This window comes from Bos mutus, chromosome 7, assembly GCF_027580195.1.
Source record: "Bos mutus isolate GX-2022 chromosome 7, NWIPB_WYAK_1.1, whole genome shotgun sequence".
Classification (NCBI taxonomy): domain Eukaryota; kingdom Metazoa; phylum Chordata; class Mammalia; order Artiodactyla; family Bovidae; genus Bos; species Bos mutus.
In genome coordinates, this window is record NC_091623.1 from 57,349,584 (window position 1) to 57,371,217 (window position 21,634).

At 43.0% G+C, this 21,634-nt stretch overlaps 1 protein-coding gene across 1 annotated transcript in view; it reads right to left on the reverse strand.

The window, feature by feature from the left end:
- Positions 1–8,736: 8,736 nt before the first annotated feature.
- LOC102277557 (adhesion G protein-coupled receptor E3) overlaps positions 8,737–21,634 on the reverse strand; it is a 43,035-nt gene continuing 30,137 nt past the window's right edge. The window contains exons 14-19 of the mRNA XM_070373809.1: positions 19,982–20,217; positions 18,162–18,228; positions 14,467–14,558; positions 13,058–13,238; positions 10,835–10,930; positions 8,737–9,603 (exon numbers count right to left, since the gene is read on the reverse strand). Coding sequence (XP_070229910.1) covers positions 9,553–9,603; positions 10,835–10,930; positions 13,058–13,238; positions 14,467–14,558; positions 18,162–18,228; positions 19,982–20,217 — 723 coding nt within the window. The 3' untranslated portion in view covers positions 8,737–9,552. The remainder of the gene's footprint in view (positions 9,604–10,834; positions 10,931–13,057; positions 13,239–14,466; positions 14,559–18,161; positions 18,229–19,981; positions 20,218–21,634) is intronic.

Consider the following 21,634-nt stretch of genomic DNA (forward strand, 5'->3'; position numbering starts at 1 on the left):
ACAGAGATGGAGAAAGCTTCTGACACAGACATCAGAAGGAAACAGAAAGAGAGCCTGCTTGCTAGTTTTTAGCAAGGTGTTTTATGTCTGCTGGTGAGCTGTTAATCAGATAAATGAGACACCTCAAGGCTGAGGGAGTTTCACCAGGCCCCTCTCTCACAGTATGCATTTTTGAGATAGAATGGCGTGAGGTGTCATGCCCCAGCCTAAAACAATTGATACGAACACTGGTTTGTGGAGCCATTATCAGCCCAAGGTTTGAGAAAGGAAAAAAATGGTTAGTCTTAGGCAGAACTGGTTTTGTCAACAAAGAAAGGGGAAAAAAATACATCTGTCACTTGCACTTTATTTTTACCTGATGCCTGGGGACCTCTGGCCTCCTAACTATTACCCTCTCGTTTCCCCCTTTTCCTTTAGGAGAATTATGTTGCCTAGGGAACGGGGTGGCATTCTCATCCCATAACTGCTTCCACTGATAAGGGGTGTTGTCCCTAAATTCGTGAGGCAACATATTCTCCTAATCCTCATATTAAGGGTCCCTGATCCAGAGGCCCCAGGTAGTAGTTGGAGGAAGCTGTGGCACTCGTAGGAGTTTGGCCAACTGTTTGTAACTTAAAAGCCTTCATGTGGCTAGAAACAAATCCAACTACACAGTTACAGATGCATGGAACAAAGAGCAAAAACAGAACAATCAGCAAAGTTAAAAGTCACCTTATGTCCATAGTTAAGGTACAAAATGTTACACTAGTCCATTTTAGGATTGTTAGATGTCATCAGATTAAGAAGGGGGATCACATATGATCGTTGCTGTCGAAGGTAGTTGCAGACTTGGAGAAAGTCCTTTCCCTGACATGGAGATGCCCACCCTGGGAAGCCTTCCACCAATGAGGAGGGGAGCACTCCGCAGACCCAGCAATTAGACCTATTGTGGAATGTGGCTTAGGAATGAGCCCAGGACAGGAAGGTGGTGTCTTGAGAGTCAAACAGCAGAGTCAGGATTTTTGGAGTCAGCAGATGCAGGGCCACAGAGATTATTGGGCCCATATAAGAAGTGAAAAGTAAAATCATAGAGAATAAAGACATTAAAATGACATCAGTTAGTCTGAGGGGTCAGTATGCCACTTTTTAACTCAAGTGTGGTATACCCATGAATCAGTTCTTGGCACCTTGACAGCTGTGAAAGAAGAAAGAGTAACCTGTTAAGGGCCTTCCCAGAGGGGCTTGAGAGATTGCCCCCACCCCCAGGTCCCAATGTCTTTATCAGGACCTCAGTTCCTGGCTCAAACAGTGGCTTGCTTGACTCAGAGGCTGAGTCAGGAGTCCCTTCCTGGAATTCCGGGGGAGAGAGACTTTGGTTTTAAAACCTGTCCAGCCACCACCACAGCATAATCTGTTTTCTGCTTCCCATCCCAAACAACAGAACTGTCATCTGTAAATAATTTCATGTCAGAATGATCTGATAGAGTACCCATTAGATCTTCCTGAGCTGTATAGTTTAAGGTTAGAAATTGGGAACAATCGTGATCGGGTGTTTCATTTTTTTCTCAGGAAGGAAAGTGGCAGGATTTAAGTTTTCACAAACTTTAAGCTTAATTATTGGTCCTTCTAACAACAATGACTGATATTTAAGAAGCCAACTGTCTGTCATCCAGATATTAACTTTAGAGCTTAAGATTTCACTGACGTCATGGAAGTCAGTACAGTAAGAATTCGCCCATTAAAACTTAAGAGCTTCAGGTACTATTAAAGCAATAGTAGCAATTACTCTTAGACACTTGACCACCGACATGCCACTACATCTAATTCTCTACTCAGGTATCCTAAAGGTTGCTGGTGAGGTCCTCGAGGTTGTGTCACAACTCCCTAGGCCATACCTTTTCTTTCAGTGACAAACATATTAAACTCTGATCCCGTGGGCAAGCTTAAAGCAGGAAATGCAGGAGATCAGATCGAAGAGCCTTAAAAGTCATTTGAGTATCTGGAGACCAAATCATCTTGTTGGTTTGGGCTTGTTGAGTTTCAGTTATAAGTTTATATAAAGGCTGGACAAGTTTCCCATAACCCGGAATCCAAATGCTGCAGTACCTGTGATGACCCCAAATCCTCTCGATTGTCTTAAAGTAATAGGTAGGGGATAATTTGGTATAGGCTTAATTCTCTTGGGCCTATGGCTCTCATCCCTTTGGGTATGATTAGGCCTTCAAATCAATGACTGAACAATATTTGGCTGATTCAGGAATTTCAGACAATAAAGTGTAAGAATTAGGCACCATGGGGTGTAAAGGAACCACAGTCTCATTTATTATTTGTAAATCTTGAACTAATCTCCATTTATCATTTGAATTTTTCACACCCAAAATAGGAGTGTTGCATGGACTGTTGCAGGGAATTAATAGCCTCTGCTCCTTTAAATGTTCAATGACAGGTTTTAACCCTTCTTTAACCTCGGGCTTTAGAGGATACTGCTTTTGATGTGGAAATATGTGAGCGTCTTTGAGCTTGACAGTGACAGGAATAGCATTTTGGGCTTGGCCCACAGTTTTTCCATCATCCCACACTCTAGGATTTACATTTTGTTCAATTAATGGGAAAGAAATAGAGGGCTTCATATTCATGAAAACAGAGGCATGGACCTTGCTCAGCATATCCCTCCCCAAAAGGGGTGAGGGAGACTCTGGCACGATCAGAAACTCGTGTGAAAACAGTACAGAGTCCCAGTTGCAGCTTAGAGGACAACTGAAATAGTAACATTTGGCTCATCCAGACAGTCCCATTACAGTAGTGGATTGGGGGAAAGTGGGCCAGGGGCTTCAGTAAGCACAGAGTAAGTTGCCCTGGTGTCCAAAAGGAAGAAAACAGATTGCCCCCCCACACACACACCAGTTATTAATATCTGGGATTCCTCAGGTGTATTTAGAATGGGAGCTTGTGTGGGTACCTTCAGTCTTGATTGTCCTGAGAGTCTGACCTCTGGGGCCTATGTCTCTGGGGGCAGTCTCTCCTGTGCGGTCTTTTGAAGACAGGACATGCACCCAGGGGTGGCTTAGAAGCCTGAGGGCAATCCCACTTGAGGTGCCCCTCCTTTCCACAGTAATAACAAATCCATCCCTTTCCACCAGGGTCCCTCTGGGCACTTTTTTCAGTCTGTCTCAGAATGGTTCTGACCGTCATTATTAGGGCTTCAGTCTGTTCCTTGGTCTTTCTCTGCCTTTCTTTCCTCTCCTCATATTCCCTTCCATAATAAACTGTCTGAGTCAGTTGCAACAAATTATCTGAAGACTGATTTGATACATACACTTGTTTTAGTAGCTTATGGCAGATATCTGGAGCCAACTGAGTGAGAAATCTGTCCTTTCAGATCACTCTTCCCTCTTCACTTTCAGGATCAATCTCAGGGAATCTGTGAAGGGCTTCTCACAGTCTGTCTAGGAAGTTACCAGGTGTTTCCTTCTCTTCCTGTTCTATGTTTGCCAATTTGGCATAGTTTAAAGTCTTAGCATATGCTTGCCTGAGTCCTTCAAGAATACACCTGACAAAATGACTCTGACCCCATCGCCCTTTACTGTGCTATAGTCCCAGTCTGATTCTTTTTTCTAAATATGAATTTTTTATTTTAATTGGAGGCTAATTACTTTACAATATTGTATTGGTTTTGCCATACATCGACATGAATCTGCCACGGGTGTACTCGTGTTCCCCATCCTGAACCCCCCTCCCACCTCCCTCTCCATACCATCCCTCTGGGCCATCCCAATGCACCAGCCCCGAGCATCCTGTATCATGCATCAAACCTGGACTGGTGATCTGTTTAACATATGGTAATATACATGTTTCAATGCCATTCTCCCAAATCATCCCACCTTCTCCCTCTCCCACAGAGTCCAAAAGACTGTTCTATACATCTGTGTCTCTTTTCCTGTCTCACATACAGGGTTATTGTTACCAACATTCTAAATTCCATATATATGCTTTAGTATACTGTATTGGTGTTTTTTTTTTCTGGCTTACTTCATTCTGTATAATAGGCTCCAGTTTCATCCACCTCATTAGAACTGATTCAAATGTATTCTTTTTAATGGCTGAGTAATACTCCACTGTGTATATGTACCACAGCTTTCTTATCCGTTCATCTGCTGATGGACATCTAGGTTGCTTCCATGTCCTGGCTATTATAAACAGTGTTGCGATGAACATTAGGGTACATGTGTCTCTTTCAATTCTGGTTTCTTCGGTGTGTATGCCCAGCAGTGGGATTGCTGGGTTGTATGGCAGCCAGTCTGGTTCTATAGTTGGGACCACCTGATTTCCAGTAGGGAGGGTGGCTATCTTGTCTTACCTCTTTTCTGCTAATTTATTACCAAGCCATTCATCTCCATAACTCCAAAACTCAATAGCTTTCTCCAAAGCTCAAGTTTTTGAGTCAGGAGTTAGCATCTGCCCCAGGATATACATCACATCCTTTCAAGTAAGGTCATAAAGCAGAATAACACCCTTAAAGTCTCTAATATATTTTTCTGGGTCCTCTAAATAGTCTCCCAGGTCTTCTTTGATTCTTTGTATTTCTTGATAAGAAAAGGGCTCATTTGAAACTCTCACAGATTGATTATTTTTCCTGGTGGGTGCTTCATGGAGAGGCAACATCTTGTTTGGCTGTTCCTCAGCCTGGTGGGCTGCCATCTATGGTGTTGCAAAGAGTTGGACACAACTCAAGCGACTTAGCAGCAGCAGCAGCAGCCTCTTTGGCTGCCCTTCACTTTTGATCCCAAGGATAGATTGGAGAAACCTGTTTTTCCTTATCTCTTTGTCTCCTGTCCTCCATCTCATGCTGTATGTCACTCTTAGTTTTAGCTGTCTGAGCCTCTTTCACTTTGATTGTCTGAGTTTCAGTTGAAACCAGAGTAGTCCGAGGTTATATTGAGACAGCAGTTTGAACTGCTACTGAGACTGGAGCGGTTTGAAATTCAGTTTGAGTTTCTACCAAGACAGAGGCAACCTGCCCCTGAGGGGTGCCCTGACTTTCAGTTTGCTCAGCTGGAAGCCCCCAATATGGGGGCAAAGTAGGAGGACAGGAGGGAGCTGAAGGTTTCACACCCAAATCTATACCCTTAGGACGTAAGTCTGGCATGTCTCTCAGAGAGAAAAAGAGGCAACACATATGCTACTTCTACCCATTCCCCTTGTTTTCTACAGAACTGGTCTAATTGTAAGACAATATTATAATTAAAGATGCTCCAACCGGCCACTGTTTCCCTTCCTCCAATGGATACCATGGCCATGCAGTATCACATAGGAAGATCAGGTGAGTCTTTTTAAGCCCTGGGGGTCGAATCTATCCCAGTTTTTCAGGATGCAGTTCAAAGGAGCGAGGCTGGAACTGTCAGCTCCCATCTGTAAGAGAGAAAAAGCAGCATCCAGTGGCCTTTTCTACCAGCGATGTCCCTCCCTGCTCTAGATGGGGGGTGGAGACAGGAGCTAGAGCTCCACCTAGCTACCGAACATGCTTTTGTCTGTCAGTTCAGTTCAGTTCAGTTCAGTTGCTCAGTCGTGTCCGACACTTTGTGACCCCATGAATCTCAGCACGCCAGGCCTCCCTGTCCATCACCAACTCCCGGAGTTCACTCAGACTCACGTCCATCGAGTCAGTGATGCCATCCAGCCATCTCATCCTCTGTCGTCCCCTTCCTCCTCCTGCCCCTCAATCCTCCCAGCATCAGAGTCTTTTCCAATGAGTCAACTCTTCACATGAGGTGGCCAGAGTACTGGAGTTTCAGCTTTAGCATCATTCCTTCCAAAGAAATCCCAAGGCTGATCTCCTTCAGAATGGACTGGTTGGATCTCCTTGCAGTCCAAGGGACTCTCAAGAGTCTTCTCCAACACCACAGTTCAAAGCATCAATTCTTCGGCTCTCAGCTTTCTTGATGATCCAACTCTCACATCCATACATGACCACAGGAAAAACCATAGCCTTGACTAGATGGACCTTTGTTGGCAAAGTAATGTCTCTGCTTTTGAATATGCTATCTAGGTTGGTCATAACTTTCCTTCCAAGGAGTAAGCGTCTTTTAATTTCATGGCTGCAGTCACCATCTGTCTGTAGTGCATGATAAAACAACCAACAGCATGGATTCCAAGTCCTTTGAAAGTCTAAATTCTGACATGTTTGGTTAGTATTTCTAATTCCTCAGGCAGTAGTGAAATGGTCAAAGAGACCAGCAAAGGTGACTGGAGAAAGAAAGTTTGGTTCACACACTTCACCCATTTCTGGCCTCTCCCCTTGCAGGAACTTTGGGTGCCTCTTGGCCTTGGCAGGTCGGTATAAACCTCCAACAAGGCTTCCCTTGGGGCTGCCTTTGGTCATCATGAGGCGCCACAAAACCGCAGAACAGGGCTCAGTGATGGCTCCGTGGCCAATTTCACATCTTATTCATGCTGCTTTCACACACACAGGCACACCATAGAGTTAGTAAAGTGCTGTGGAAAGTGTGTTTACTAGGAGAACCGAGAACTAGAACTCCAAGCATCCTTACCTTGTCTTGAAGATCCCAGAGGAGCCCCCAAGATGAACGGTTGCTGCTCCAAGCCGTGTATTATACCAGGATTTGTGACCTCCAGAGGAGAGGATTTCAATCCGGGGTCAGAGACAAGGCTTGACTACTTGGAGCTTTTTGTGTAGCAAAATTTTATTAAAGTATAATATAGATAGAGAAAGCTTCTGACATAGACACCAGAAGGAGATGGAAAGAGTGTCCCCTTGCTAGTTTTAAGCAAGGCATTTTATGTCTATTAGAGAGCTTCTGCTGCTGCTGCTGCTAAGTCGCTTCAGTTGTGTCTGACTCTGTGCAACCCCATAGACAGCAGCCCACCAAGCTCCACCATCCCTGGGATTCTTTCTAATCAGATAAAAGAAACACCTCCAGGCTGAGAGAGTTTCACCAGGTTCTTCTCCCACAATATGCATTTTTGAGATAGGATGGCACGATGTCATCCCCGGCCATAAAACAATTGACATGAACTTTGGTTTGTTGAGCCATTAGAAGCCCAAGTTTTGAGAAAACAAAAGGTTAGTCTTAAGCAGAACTGATTTTGTCAACAGAGAAGGGGAAAAAGTCTGCCATTTGCAGTTTATTTCCTCCTGCCGCTTGGGGACCTCTGGCCTTCCTTCCTGTTACCCTCTCAATTCCACAAATAAGGGATATCATACGATATTTCTCCTTCTCTGTCTGACTTATTTCACTCAGTATGACAATCTCTAGACCCATCCAGTTTGCTGCAAATACATGACTTCATTATTTTTACTGGGTGAGTAATATTCCATTATATATAAGTACCACATCTTCTTTATTCACCCCTCTCTTGATGGACATTTAGGTTGCTTCCATGTCTTGGCTTCCATGTCTGCAGTTCATGGGGTAGCAAAGAGTGGGACACGACCAAGCAACTGAACAACAACATGTCTTGGCTATTGTAAACAGACCTTCGATGAACCCTGGGGTTCAAGGATCCTTTCTGATCATGTCCAGGAGTGGGATTACAGGATCCTAAGATAGCCCCAGAGGTTCCATCTTGTTCTTTCATTCAAAACATACTCCTCGGCCTTCTCATTGTGTTTCACTTTCTCCCTTTGCCGTTTTGAAATTGGTTGAAACAGTAACCTTTCCCAGTCCTGAAGGCAAGTCCTTGTTGGGAGTGTCTGTATACTATCTATGTGAGCCCATTTGCTTTAGTTGGGAATGGTTCTAAAGTGAGCTTGGAGTGGATCTTCCCCCTGGTACACTGGCAGCTGCTGCCTCAATGGGAGGTTGAGCTAGATTCAGAGGAGTTAGACTCAGAGCCAGATGTGAGCTGGGGCTTTTCCTAGACTCCATGAAATCATCATCCTAACTGTCTGATGCTTTTGAATTGTGGTACTGGAGAAGATGCTTGAGAGTCCCTTGGACAGCAAGGAGATACTGCATTATAACGTTTGCAAAGACAATAGCTCTGCTGTCTCATTAGGACCAAATCCACATTGCAGAGAGAGCTAAAAACAGAGCAGACACTACCTAGGGGATGACACCATCCACAGTCTAGGAAAAATACTCACTTTGCTATACAGTGGGGATTCCCTGGTGGCTTAGCGGTAAAGAATCTGCCTGCCAATTCAGGAGACATAGGTTTGATCCCTGGGTTGGGAAGATCCCCTGGAGAAGGAAATGGCAATCTACTCCAGTTTCTCGCCTGGGAAACTCCATGGACAGAGGAGCCTGGCAGACTGCAGTCCATGGGGTCACAGAGTCAGAAAGGACTGAGCGACTATAACAACAACAACAAAATCAACTCTACTGAAGTTAAGAAAATGAAATGATCTGAATGCATGTACCTGACAAAGACTCATATGCATCATACATGCTCAATTCCTGCAAACAACCCTTGAATGTTTAATGAGGGGTGACATGCAAATGAAAAAGAAACACAAGGAAAGGTGCTCAACATTTTAAAAACCACAATGAAATACCTCTGTCCCCCATGCAAATGGATAAAAGTCAAAGTACAGATAATACCAAGTGGTGCTCAGGAAGTGGAGGAAGTGAAACTCTTCAATATTCCGGGGTTATTGTAAACTATTGCAAACATTTTAGAGTTTTGTCAGTTTCTTTGAAAGTGGATCATTAACATATGACCTAGCAATTACACCCAAGGTATTTACCCAAGAAAAATGAGACATGTGGCCACACACACACACAAACACAAATATTATATTAGAATGATCATAGCATCTTTATTCATGGTAGAAAATGGAAATAATTCAAATAGACATCAATAGGAACATGGATAAACAAATTGTGATATACAATAGTGTGAAACGGTACTTAGCAATAAAAAGGCACAGACTAGCAACATATGCATGAAGTGGATGAATTCTAAAATCATGATGAGAGAAACATGGCAGACACCAGGCAGACACAGTGTATTATTCCATGTATAGGGGCTTTAAGAACTGACAGAATTAATCTGTTGCTATAGAAATCAGAATAATTGTTTCTGGGGTGGAAGACTGGGGATACATGATTGAAAGGATTACGTGGGAACTTTCAGGAATAATGCAAATACTCCATATCTTGATTTGATTGATATAGTTGATAGACATACAAGCAGGAGATTTGGGTTCAAAACTGGGTTGGGAAGATTCCCTGGGAAAGGAAATGGCAATCCACTCTATTATTTCTTGCCTGGCAAATTCCATGGATGGAGGAGCCTGTGGGCTACAGTCCATGGGATTACAAAGAGTTGGACACAACTTAGAAACTAGACGACAACAACAAATACACGTATATACATTTGGAAACTCACCAGATTTAAGATCTACATGTCTCTGCGTAAAATACTTGAAAACACTATTCTTAATTATTTGCAAATAACACTGCAACACTACACAAAATATTACTCAACCTAAGCATACATTCTGCCAATAGTTCTCCTGTAGGATAAATCAGTTCTCATGGATGATTGAGTCATATGGCTAATTCTTTCTCCAGGGTGATTGGGAGGATGATATGGAAGAACTTGTCACATTCAGACTGAAGTATTGCTGCTTTTCCCTGGGAAGTCGGATGATTTCTCCACCTCCATGTGTGAATTTGTGGGAGAGACAGAAATATAATTAATGCTGAAATATTCCTGAAAGTAATTTTTGAAATCATTTGATGGGAATTTCCTGACAAAAAGATGAGATTGATATTGAAGCATGGATCCCAGGGCAAGTCTGAGTGTTTTTCTTCCAGGCTTAATGTACTTAACTTTGTTTTTTGTATCTCAGAAAGTTGAAGATATGAAAGTAAGCATAAGTTGATGAAGTCTGGTCCCCTTAACTCACCCATGAGGAGACTGACCTCAAATTCACATCCAAATTAATTTTGGAAGTAGGTCTAAAACCAAGCTCTCATGCTCTTACATCTCACCTAAACTCGTCTTATTTATCCCTCCGTTCATTTTCCTTCATCATTATCAAGTAAAAGAAGAAAAGTGTTTCGTGATGTCTATCACTTTCTTCAAGTACTATTTTGCCTATGCCAACAGTCCTTAAATTATGTCTTCTTTTTTTAAAAAACACCAGTGTTCTACAAAATGTAAAGACATTTTCTGCTGGAAAAAAAGATCCTGGCTAAAGATGTTTGGCAAGTCCCGAGTTTTGTGGCCTCTCTGAAGATTTACAAAGCACAGGCCTGGTTAAGGCTCAGAGCCTACCAGCAGTGAAACCTGTTTGGCAACTTGTGGAACTCATGAACAAGGATATCTTAGTTACAGTATAATATAAATAAGAAAGAGTTTTATTCACGTTTTTGTAACTCCAAGGTTTGGACTCAGATTGCTGTTGTTATTTAGTTGCTAAATTGTGTCCAACTCTTTTGGGACCCCATGGACTATATAGCCTGCCAGGCTCCTATGTCCATGGGATTTCCCAGGTGAGGACACTGGAGTGGTTTGTCATTTCCTTCTCCAGGGCATCTTCCTGAGCCAGGGATCTAATCCGCATCTCCTGCATTGGCAGGCAGGTTCTTTACCACTGAGCCACCAGGGAAGCCCTTGCACTTAGAAACCAATAATCCCAGAAAAACAAAATCTTTCACTGTGCAGATTATGTGTGGGTAAGTATACTATTACCCCACCCTAGAGATGCTCAGTGTCAGATATTGCACAGTAAGCTGAGACAGAGATGCTAACAGGTTCCTGTGCCAAGAGTCAATGTGTGGTCCAGTCACACTATTGGGGGAGAGGCAGACCGAACTGCCGACGGGTTTGAAGAGAATAATTCAAATTAGGAAACAGCATGGACTAGGAGAGGAAATCATCTTACCATGTGGGTTTGGCTGGTAGAGCTGGAAAGGATGTAGCTGTCAGACTCTGTCTTTTTATTCATCCTCCTAAGCCACTTTACGTACTCATCTCTCACCTGAAAAGATGGTAAACAAAAATCTTGCATTTTAATGCTTTCTGGCTATATGCAAAATTCTACCGAAAATAGTACTTTCCCCCATTTTTATTTGCAGATGGTCCGCGGAGGCCATATCAGATAGATTGATCTATGAGTGACTGTGTGTTCGTCGCTCAGTCATGTCCAGCTCTTTGTGACCCCATGTACTGTAGCCCACCAGGTTCCTCTGCCCATGGAATTCTTCAGGCAAGAATACCGGAGGGATTGCCATGCCCTTCTCCAGGGGGGTCTTCCCAGCACAGGGATCAACCCCAGGTCTCCTGCATTGCTGGCAGATTCTTTATCATCTGATCCGCCAGGGAGGCCCCTATGAGTGATTACAGAGATATTATTTGTGGATCAGCCTATGCACCTTTATGCTAATGATAACTCAACATTTATATTATCCTTAAGAGCATGAGCAGTTTTCTGTAACCACTGAGAACTGCTTCCTCCTCTCAATGTTGTTGTTGATGTTCAGTTGCTAAGTCTTATCCCACTCTTTGAGACCCCATGGACTGCAGCACACCAGGTTTCCCTGTCCTTCAGTATCTCCTGGGATTTGCTCAAACTTACATCCATTGAGTCGATGATGCCATCCAACTGTCACATCCTCTGTTGCCCCTTTCTCCCCCTGCCCTCAGTCTTTCCCAGTATCACGGTCTTCCAATGAGTTGGCTCTTTGCGTCAGGTGCCAAAGTATTGGAGCTTCAGCTTCAGCATCAGTCCAATGTATATCAGTTCCAATGTATGTTCAGGGTTGATTTCCTTTAGAATTAACTGGTTTGATCTCCTTGCTGTCCAAGGGACTCTCAAGAGTCTTCTCCAGCACCACAGTTTGAAGTGTCAGTTCTTCAGCGCTCAGCCTTCTTTATGGTTCAACTCTTACATTTATACCTGACTACACGTCTCTCTGAGATCCATACAACCCCACTGGAGTGAATCCTAGCAAAATCCATCTATTTATCAAGTCAGAATGCAGTGCAAAATCACTGCTTAAAAAGTTTATGTGGTATGATACATGTTTCAATGCCATTCTCCCAAATCATCCCACCCTCTCCCTCTCCCACAGAGTCCAAAAGACTGTTCTATACATCTGTGTCTCTTTTGCTGTCTCACATACAAGGTTATCGTTACCAGGTTTGATGCAGGATACAGGATGCTTGGGGCTGGTGCGCTGGGATGACCCAGAGGGATGGTACGGGGAGAGAGGCGGGAGGGGGGTTCAGGATGGGGAGCACGTGTACACCCGTGGCGGATTCATGTTGATGTATGGCAAAACCAATACAATATTGTAAAGTAATTAGCCTCCAATTAAAATAAATAAATTAAAAAAAAAAAGTTTATGTGGTCCGGCCAATGCTGGCACCTGGATCATCACTACCACCACATTCTCCTACACTCAGAGCACTGCCCTCACTACACATCTTTGGGTTCTGGGACTGGCAAGGGTTTCCACATCAGCTTTACTGCCCTTCTTTGGCTGGTTGTCTCCTACCCACCTTAAGCCCCTCACCGTCAAGTCTAAAGAAGCCCTACTTGGTAGTTTAATATCTCCCTAACGATTTTCCCCAAGGTGAAAATCACAGTTGGTTATTCACGTCTAGTTATGTTGTTTCCCATTTCTGATTTCTTCACTGTTCAGAAAGCAGCCCCTGGATCCCCCAGAGCCAAGCAAGTAATAATCATTAACATATAATATGAATAGTAAGAAATGGAAACTACTGTCCCCCAAACTTTAGTTTTGCTGCTGTTAGACCCCATATTCATGATCTGAGAAGAATGAGGCCACTACCATCCAATACTCATTACAGATTCATGAGTTGGGAAACTGGACAATTGGAAAACGGAGACTTGAATGCCCAAAGGAGAATCAAGATGGCGGAGTGGTAGGATGTGGATCTCACCTCATCCTACAGATACATAAAAAAGGTTCTACAAACAGGGGCTTGAACTCCCGGACTCAGTGGAGAATGGTAGGCTTGGGGGAAATGGGAACACACCATCAGGCAGAAGGGCATCATGTGGGAGAGAAGGGCTAGCCAGGTAAACGCATGAGAGGACCCCAGCTGGGAGCTGGGAAGAAGACAGGATGGGTCCTATTACCTGCTGGTTGAGGACGCAGTGGACCAGGAAGATGTAGACTCCCTGCAGGACGTTGGTGATGGTGAACGCATAGGCGATGATGGATCTGATGGGTTCCTTTATCAGTTCAGTGAGAAAGAAGCCAAGGCACCAGGAACAGCCCAAGAGGAAGAGCTGAGCAATGGCTTTAAACGTCAGCATCCTGTTAACACCAAGAAGGAGAGTCACCAACTCACCACCTTCTCTCTTGAATAGTATATTGTCCTGTCTTCAGGCCCCATCTGCCTTCCTCTCCAGTTGTTCTTTAGTTGCTAAGTCATACCTGACTCTTTGCAACCCCATAGACTGTAGCCTCCAGGCTCCTCCGTCTGTGGGATTTTCCAGGCAAGAATACTGGAGTGGGTTGCCATTTCCTTCTCCAGGGGATCTTCCCAACCCAGGGATTGAGCCTAGATCTCCTGTATTGGCAGGAAGATTCTTTACCACTGAGCCACCTGGGAAGCCTATTCTCTCCAGTTACTGGTGAAATTTTCTCAAGCCAAGATGGACTTGGAGAAACTGTGGTTGTGATGCAATATTTGGAAGTAATGCTATTATTTTCATTGTAAAAACTTTAATAGATGAACATGAGTTTATTCCATGGGTGTTTTCCTCTAATGTGAATGTTTATAACTGGAATGATATTTTGTGGTGGTGGTGGTTGTTAGTCGCTAAGTCGTGTCCAACTCTTGTGACCCAATGGACTGTAGCCCGCCAGGCTCCTGTGTCCATGGGATTTCCCAGGCAAGTGTGATATTTTACCACTACTTACTTTGATGCAGCAGAATACACATAACACAAAATTTACTACAACTATATTTAAACATACAGTTCATAGGCATTAAATACATTCACATTGTTGTACTACCAGCAACACTATCTTTCTACTGAGCTTTTTTTTTCACCCTGAAAAACTGAAACTGTATCCATTAAACAATAAGTACCCATTTCTTCATACTCTCATCTCTTGGCAACATCAATTCTACTTTCTGTTTCTGTGAATCTTCTCATTAATTTCAAGGTTTCAAATGCATATGATTTTAAGGGTGATTCTCATTTGACAGTGGTTCCTAACAGGGTAGGCAACTCTCTACAGATGACTGTTTAGGGGCTTCCCGGAGACTCAGTAGGTAAACAATCTGCCTGCTGATGCAGGAGATGTGGATTTGATCCCTGGGTTGGGAAGATTCCCTGGAGGAGGAAATAGCAACCCACTCCAGTATTCTTGTCTGGGAAATCCCATGGATAGAGGAGCCTGGTGGGCTACTGTCCATGAGGTTGCAAAGCGTTGGGCACCACTTAGTAACTGAGCATGCATGCATGCTTGAAAAAGCAATCCTTTAGGACTACAACCGATGCTAAGCCCATTAAACTGTCTAAACCCGTTTTACCTTGTGTTTTGTATCTTGGACACATCTTTATTGAGGGAAGAAAGTCGATCTCTCAAAATCCACAGGGTTATCGAATAAAAGATTAAGTTTATCTGAAAGAAAAAAAATAAGATGCTAATTGTGGACCAATATACAGAGTCAGGTTTTTTTTATGATGGCCATTCTGACCCGTGTGAGGTAAACTACTCATTGTAGTTTTGATCTGCATTTCTCTAATAGTTCATGATGTTGAGCATCTTTTCATGTGTCTCTTGGCCATCTGTGTGTCTTCTTTGGAGAAATGTCTACATAGGTCTTCTGCCCATTTTTTGATTGGGTATGTTTCTTCTCATATTGAGTTTCATGAGCTGTTTGTAAATTTTAGAGATTCATTCCTTGTAAGTTGCTTTGTTTGCCAATATATTCTCCCATTCTGATGGCTGTCGTTTCATCTCATGTATGTGTACTGCCATGTGTGAAGATACCATGTGTAGAGAGCTACAGATAGCTAGTGGGAACCTGCTGTAGAGTGCAGGGAGCTTAGCTGGGTGTTCTGTGATGACCTACAGGGGTGAGATGGGGGTGGGTGGGAAGGAGGGTGGGAAGGAGAGAGGGGATATATGTGATGGCTCAGAAAGTAAAGAATCTGCCTGCAGTGCGGGAAACCAGGGTTCAATCCTGGGTCAGGAAGATCCCTTGGAGAAGGGAGTGCCAACCCACTCCAGTAACCTTGCCTGGAGAATTCCATGGACAGAAGGGCCTAGTGGGCTATGGCCCATGGAGTCGCAAAGAGCTGGACATGGCTGAGTGACTAACATGCTACATGCTGTAGCTAATGCACTTTGTTGTGCAACATTGCAGGGCAACTATTCCCTAAGAAAGAAAGAGTCAAACTAGAAAGCACTGAAGATCATGGGAAAAGGTATGAGATTTTATAGTTAGAATATGTTGCAACTTGGGGACTTCCCTGGCGGTCCAGTGGTTAAGACTCCATGCTTCCAATACAGGGGACACAGGTTCCATCCCTGGTCAGGAACTAGGATCCCACATGCCTCATAGCACAGCCAAAAAGTTAAAAAAAAAAAAAAAAGAATATATTGAAATTCCTTTGGAGCAGACTGGGGATACTTGTACAATACCACCAAGGAGCTCCTGAAAGGCCACAAAAGAACATGCGTGGGTGGTCAGGTGGCACACAGTGCAATGTGGTGTCTCCACCAACGCCTTTCCTTGCACACATGGGCCATGGGCAGGTATTTTCCAGGCTCATTTCAGATAGTCTGGGGCATGTGGCTGAATTCTAGTGGATGAGATGTTGGTCGCAGTGACATATGCCTGAATCCTACACAGTCTTCAACTCTCTTCCCCTCCAGCAACAACCAACAAGGTCATATGTCAAAATAACTGAATCATAAAAGAGAAGCTGAGGACTTCCCTGGTGCCACAGGGGCTAACAACCTGCCTGCCAATGCAGGAGATACGAGTTCAATTCCTGGTCTGGGAAGATCCCACATGCCTTGGAGCAACTAACTTCATGTGCCAGAACTAGTGAGTCCATGTGCTGCGACTTCTGAAGCCCTCATGCCTAGAGCTGTGCTCCACGACAAGAGAAGGCAATGGCACCCCACTCCAATACCATACACACTTAATATATATTTGTTGAATAAACAAATGAGTGGGTGTATAACAATATAATTGTGAATATGATAGAATTATGTGATTTGGAAGTGATTTCACCAAGTGTTCTTAAATCTTCTTCAGTTTTTATGTTTGTTCGACTCAGGATATAGTCTGATGATTAGTCAGTATGGTATGCTAGATATTAGAGATACAAGGATGATTTCTTCTCTATTCATCAGCATTTAAATGTGCTCAAAATTTTTTTCCTTAAAAATTTTTTAAATTTTATTATTTAAAAATTAATTAATTTATTTTAATTGGAGGCTAATTACTGTACAATATTGTGGTGGTTTTTGCCATATATCAACATGAATCAGCCATGGGTGCACATGTGTACCCCCATCCTTAAGCCCCCTCCCAGCTCCCTCCCCACGCCATCCCTTCTGGACTGTTTCAGAGCACCGGTTTTGAGGCCCCTGCTTCTTGCATCACGCTTGCACTGGTCATCTATTTCACATGTGGTAATATACATGTTTCAATGCTATTCTCTCAAATCATCCCCCTCTCTCCTTCTCCCACATAGTCCAAACATCTGTTCTTTACAACTGTGTCTCTTTTGCTCCCTTGCATATAGGGTTGTCATTACTGTTTTCTAAATTCCATATATATGCGTTAATATACTGTATTGGTGCTTTTCTTTCTGACTTACTTCACTCTGTATGATAGGCTCCAGTTTCATCCACTTGTTAGAACTGACTCAAATGCATTATTTTTTATAGCTGAGTAATATTCCATTGTGTGTATGTACCACAACTTCCTTATCCATTTGTCTGCCAATGGATATCTAGGTTGCTTCCATGTCTGAGCTACTGTAAACAGTGCTGCAATGAACACTGGGGTACATGTGTCTCTTTTGACTCTGGTTTCCTTGGTGTGTATGCCCAGCAGTGGGATTGCTGAGTTGTATGGCAGTTCTATTTCCAGTTTTTTTTTTGAGGAATCTTCACACTATACTCCACAGTGGCTGTGCTAGTTTGCATTCCCACCAACAGTATAAAAGGGTTCCCTTTTCTCCACACCCTCTCCAGCATTTATTGTTTGTAGACTTTTTGATGGCAAAAATATGCTCAAAAAATTTAAATAAAGACATATGCTCAAACATCTACTATTAAAAGGAAACAAATGAATGTTAAAATAATACTTAGATTGCCCTCCTACACTGTTGGTAGGAATGTAAACTGGTAAAACCGGGATGGAGATCAGTATGGAGATTCTTTAAAAAAGTAAAACTAGAACTACTATATGATTCAGCAGTCCGACTCCTGAGCATGTACCCAGAGAAAGCCATACTTCGAAAAGATACATGTTCCCCAGTGTTCATGCAGCTCTATTTATAGTATGCAAGACATGGAAGCAACCTAAATGTCCATCAGCAGAGGAATGGATAAAGAAGATGTGGTACATAAATACAATGTAATATTATTCAGTCATAAAAAGAATGAAATAATGCCATTTGCAGCCACATGGTTACAACTAGAGATTATCATACTAAGTGAAGTTAAGTCAGAGAAAGATAAATATATTATGTTCTTGCTTATATGTGGGATCTAAAAACAATACACAAATGAATTTAAATACAAAAGAGAAATAGACCGACAAACAGAAAACAAACTATCATTACCAAAGGGGAAGTGGAGAGAAGGATAAATTAGTTGGTCGGAATTAACATATGTACATTACTATATATGAACAGATAAACAATACAGACCTACTGTATAGCATAGGGAACTATATTGAATACCTTGTAGTAAGCTATAATGAAAAAGAATCTGAAAAGTATATATATATGTGTGTGTGTGTGTGTACATATATATATATAATATACTTTTCCCATTTACTTTCCATTATATATATGGCTGAATCTCTTCACTGTACACCTGAAACTAACACAACATTGTAAATCAGCTGTATTGCAATAAAAAATAAAAAATAGTACCTCTTTTGACCTTCAAATTAAGTTGAATACTACATACCACACACACATACTCTATACACACATGGCACCTGAGGCAGACACACGCACACTACAAACCTACCAAGATGACGGCTGATATGGGTCCTAAGAAACTCAAGATAAACCCCTTCTCTATGTTGATCCAGCAACTGAAAAACAGAAAGCAACAGTGGCAGCATTTTGAAAGGTAATGGAATACAATACATGATCTGCAATAGAGAATATTTATATAGGACTTCTTGGGCTTCCCAGGTGGCTCACTGGTAAAGAATCCACATGCAATGCAGGAGATGAAAGAGACTTGGGTTTGATCCCTGGGCGGGGAAGAGGCCCTGGAGAAGGGTATGGCAACCCACTCCAGTATTCTAGAGAAACCCATGGACAGAGGAGCCTGTGGGCTACAGTCCATAGGGTCACAAAGAGTTGGATACAACTGAAGCGACTGAGCATGCATATAGCATTTACATGTGTCAGGTACCATTCTAATACTTGGAAGTAGATAGTATTACTCTCTTTATTTTACAGGTGAGAAAACCTAGGAAAGAATTTAACTGTCTCCAGAGTCACCAGGCTAGTAAGTGAGGAAACTTGAAAACTGGAATCAGGTAATCAAGTCTAGAATTCATGCTCCTTCAAGTTTATGGAAGCATTTGGTTATGACAGCAAAAATTTGTAAAGAATTTCAGATGTCTATCACTTAGAGATTAATTTTATAAAGATGGTAAGAATATACAACGTAATACATTGAATGATGATGTGTATCTGTAGTAATGTGGAAAAAGTCCACTATATATTATTAAGGGAATAAACAAATTACATGCAGTACCTTTATCATGATCCCGTTTTTTATAAAAAAAAAATACATTTACATGTATATTATATATATATTGGGCTTCCCTGATAGCTCAGTTGGTAAAGAATCTACCTGCAATGCAAGAGACCCTGGTTCCTGATTCCTGAGCCAGGAAGATACCCTGGAGAAGGAATAGGCCACCCACTCAAGTGTTCTTGGGCTTCCCTTGTGGTTCAGCTGGTAAAGAATCTGCCTGCAATGTGGGAGGTCTAGGTTTGATCCCTGGGTTGGGAAGATCCCCTGGAGAAGGGAAAGGCTACCCACTCCAGTATTCTGGTCTGGAGAGTATTAAGGGAATAAACAAATTACATGCAATATCTTTATCATGATCCCATTTTTATAAAAGTATATATATATATATATATATATATATATATATATATATTTAAGGGCTTCTCAAGTGGTACAGTTGGTAAAGAATCCACCTGCAAAGTAGGAGACACTGGAGACATGGGTTCAAACTCTAGGTCGGGAAGATACTTTGGAGTAGCAAATGGCAATCCACTCCAGTATTCTTGCCTGGAAAATTCCATGGACAGAGGAGCCTAGTGGGCCACAGTCCATGGGGTTGCAGAGTCAGATGTGACTGAATGACTAACACATACTGGGCTTAGTGGTATTACAGAGGTTCTTTATTAGAATATTATTTTTTATAAAACCAGTTATTACTTTCAGTAATAGAAGTATTAAAGATCTATAAACATGTGACATTTATAAATGTAGACATTTATATAAAAAATAAAAATTCATGTTCCTTCCAGTTTACTGTCCATGTTACTTTACACTAGTCGTTCACCTTTTTCTCTGAACCTCAGTTTGCTTAGTATGCAAAATGGGAACAATTGGAGCACTTTCCTCTAGGGTTGTTTTGATAGACATGAGAAATGGTGTATATGAAACACTTCGCCCCAGGGGCTGGAGAAATAAATGTTCAGCATCTTTGTTCTCAGCCTGAGTCGTGACCTACTCAACCCTTCCTTCCACCCTCAGTTTCCCAAGACAGGTGTGTACCCACGTCCCCGACAGCACATTTTCAGCACCGGACTCACTGCTTAGTGGTGCCGTATCCTTGGGGGTTGATCGCTGCAGACACAGCCACAATCACTGCTGGGACCCCGTAGCCTACAGGGTACATGAACCTCTTCTTGAATCTGCCTGCGCTGGTGTAGTTGGCCACCCTGAGGTTCCTGACAGTGAGGAAGAGGTGCAGCCCTTCGAGGAACATCCAGGTGAAGGCGGCCAAGTAGAGGTAATGCAATCCACCGGCGACGACCTTGCACAGCACCTGGGGGGAGAGGGGGCACTGGAGTGGTCCTGGGTGCAATGACCTCACCATCTGCTCTTCACCAGGGTTGTCTCCGGGTAACTTTGGTGAGAGATGCTCCTTAGCCTTCTTCACATGTCCTTCTTCTCTTTAGAGTCATGTCTCCAAACAGATGGATGGTCCCCCTTGTCTATTCCCATGCCTTGGCAGGGTGTCACTTGGGCCATCCAAGAAAAACTGAAAATGTATCATGTTTAAAGTTGAATGGGGGACTTCCCTTGTGGTCCAGGGCTTAAAATCCATCTGCCAATGCAGGGGACACAGGTTTGATCTCTTGTCTGGCAAGATTCCACATGCCATGGGGCAACTAAGCCCAAACACCACAACTACGGAAGACCGAGAGCCCTGCTCTCGGTCAAAGCGGTCAAAGCGCATGCTCTGAAACAAGAGACGCAATCACAGTGAGAAGTCCGTGTACTGCAAGGAGTAGCCCCCACTTACTGCACCTAGCGAAAGCTCGCAGCAATGAAGACCTAGCGCAGCCAAAAATAGCTAACTAGCTAAAGTTCAAAGAGATCTTTGTCCATCTTAAAATGGAAGATGACAATATTCAAAGTGTGTTAAGGACTGCAGAAATCAGATAGACCTTTGCCTGTTGGCTAATGGATGCTAGACTTCTCTGAGTCGGATGAAGCTGGTCCTGGCCAGGGCTGTCTCCATCCCAAGAACCCTTAACCACCTCCCTGCCCCCTTTCCCCTTCTGAGGATGAAATTAATCCCCGTAGAAAGCTTATGGCCTGCTTGTCCTGCCGTGATCACTGTCTCTTCCATCTTGATCACTACCCAGAACTGAAGTCACTCTGGTCTGTGTGGCATATATGTTGGGTACATGAATGAGTGAGTGAATGAGTGACTCCTCCAATATGCTTATCTGCATAAAGCCCCATAGTTTTCCCTTTTGATCCAACAGCTCCTGGTTTCCTCCACTATGAAAGCATCTGCTCTGAATGACCTTTTCTGTAGTAAGCAAACCCTCCCCCCTCCTTCTTCATATTCACTGAATGTTCCCTGCATGTCTTTAGGACCACTGGAACTTGAAAAAGTCAATTTTTCGCCTCTCTTTAGGTTGCACAATGCAGCATGTGGAATCTTAGTTACTTGACCAGGGATCAAACCCACGCTCCCTGCATTGGAAGTGTGGAGTTTAACCACTGGGCCACCAGGGAAATGATTGCCCCCACCCCATGTCTTTGATTAAAGTATAACCTAGCTTTTGTTTGAGGACACTGCTTCCCACACATTTGAAGAGAACAGTGACCGCTGTCCATTGTCTGAGGGGAATTGGGTTTCCTCGACACTGCTCATGATCTCTCCTGGACCATTGACTCTCTTTTCATGGTGAATAAAACCCTCTTTTCTTAGGAATCATGTCCTGAGT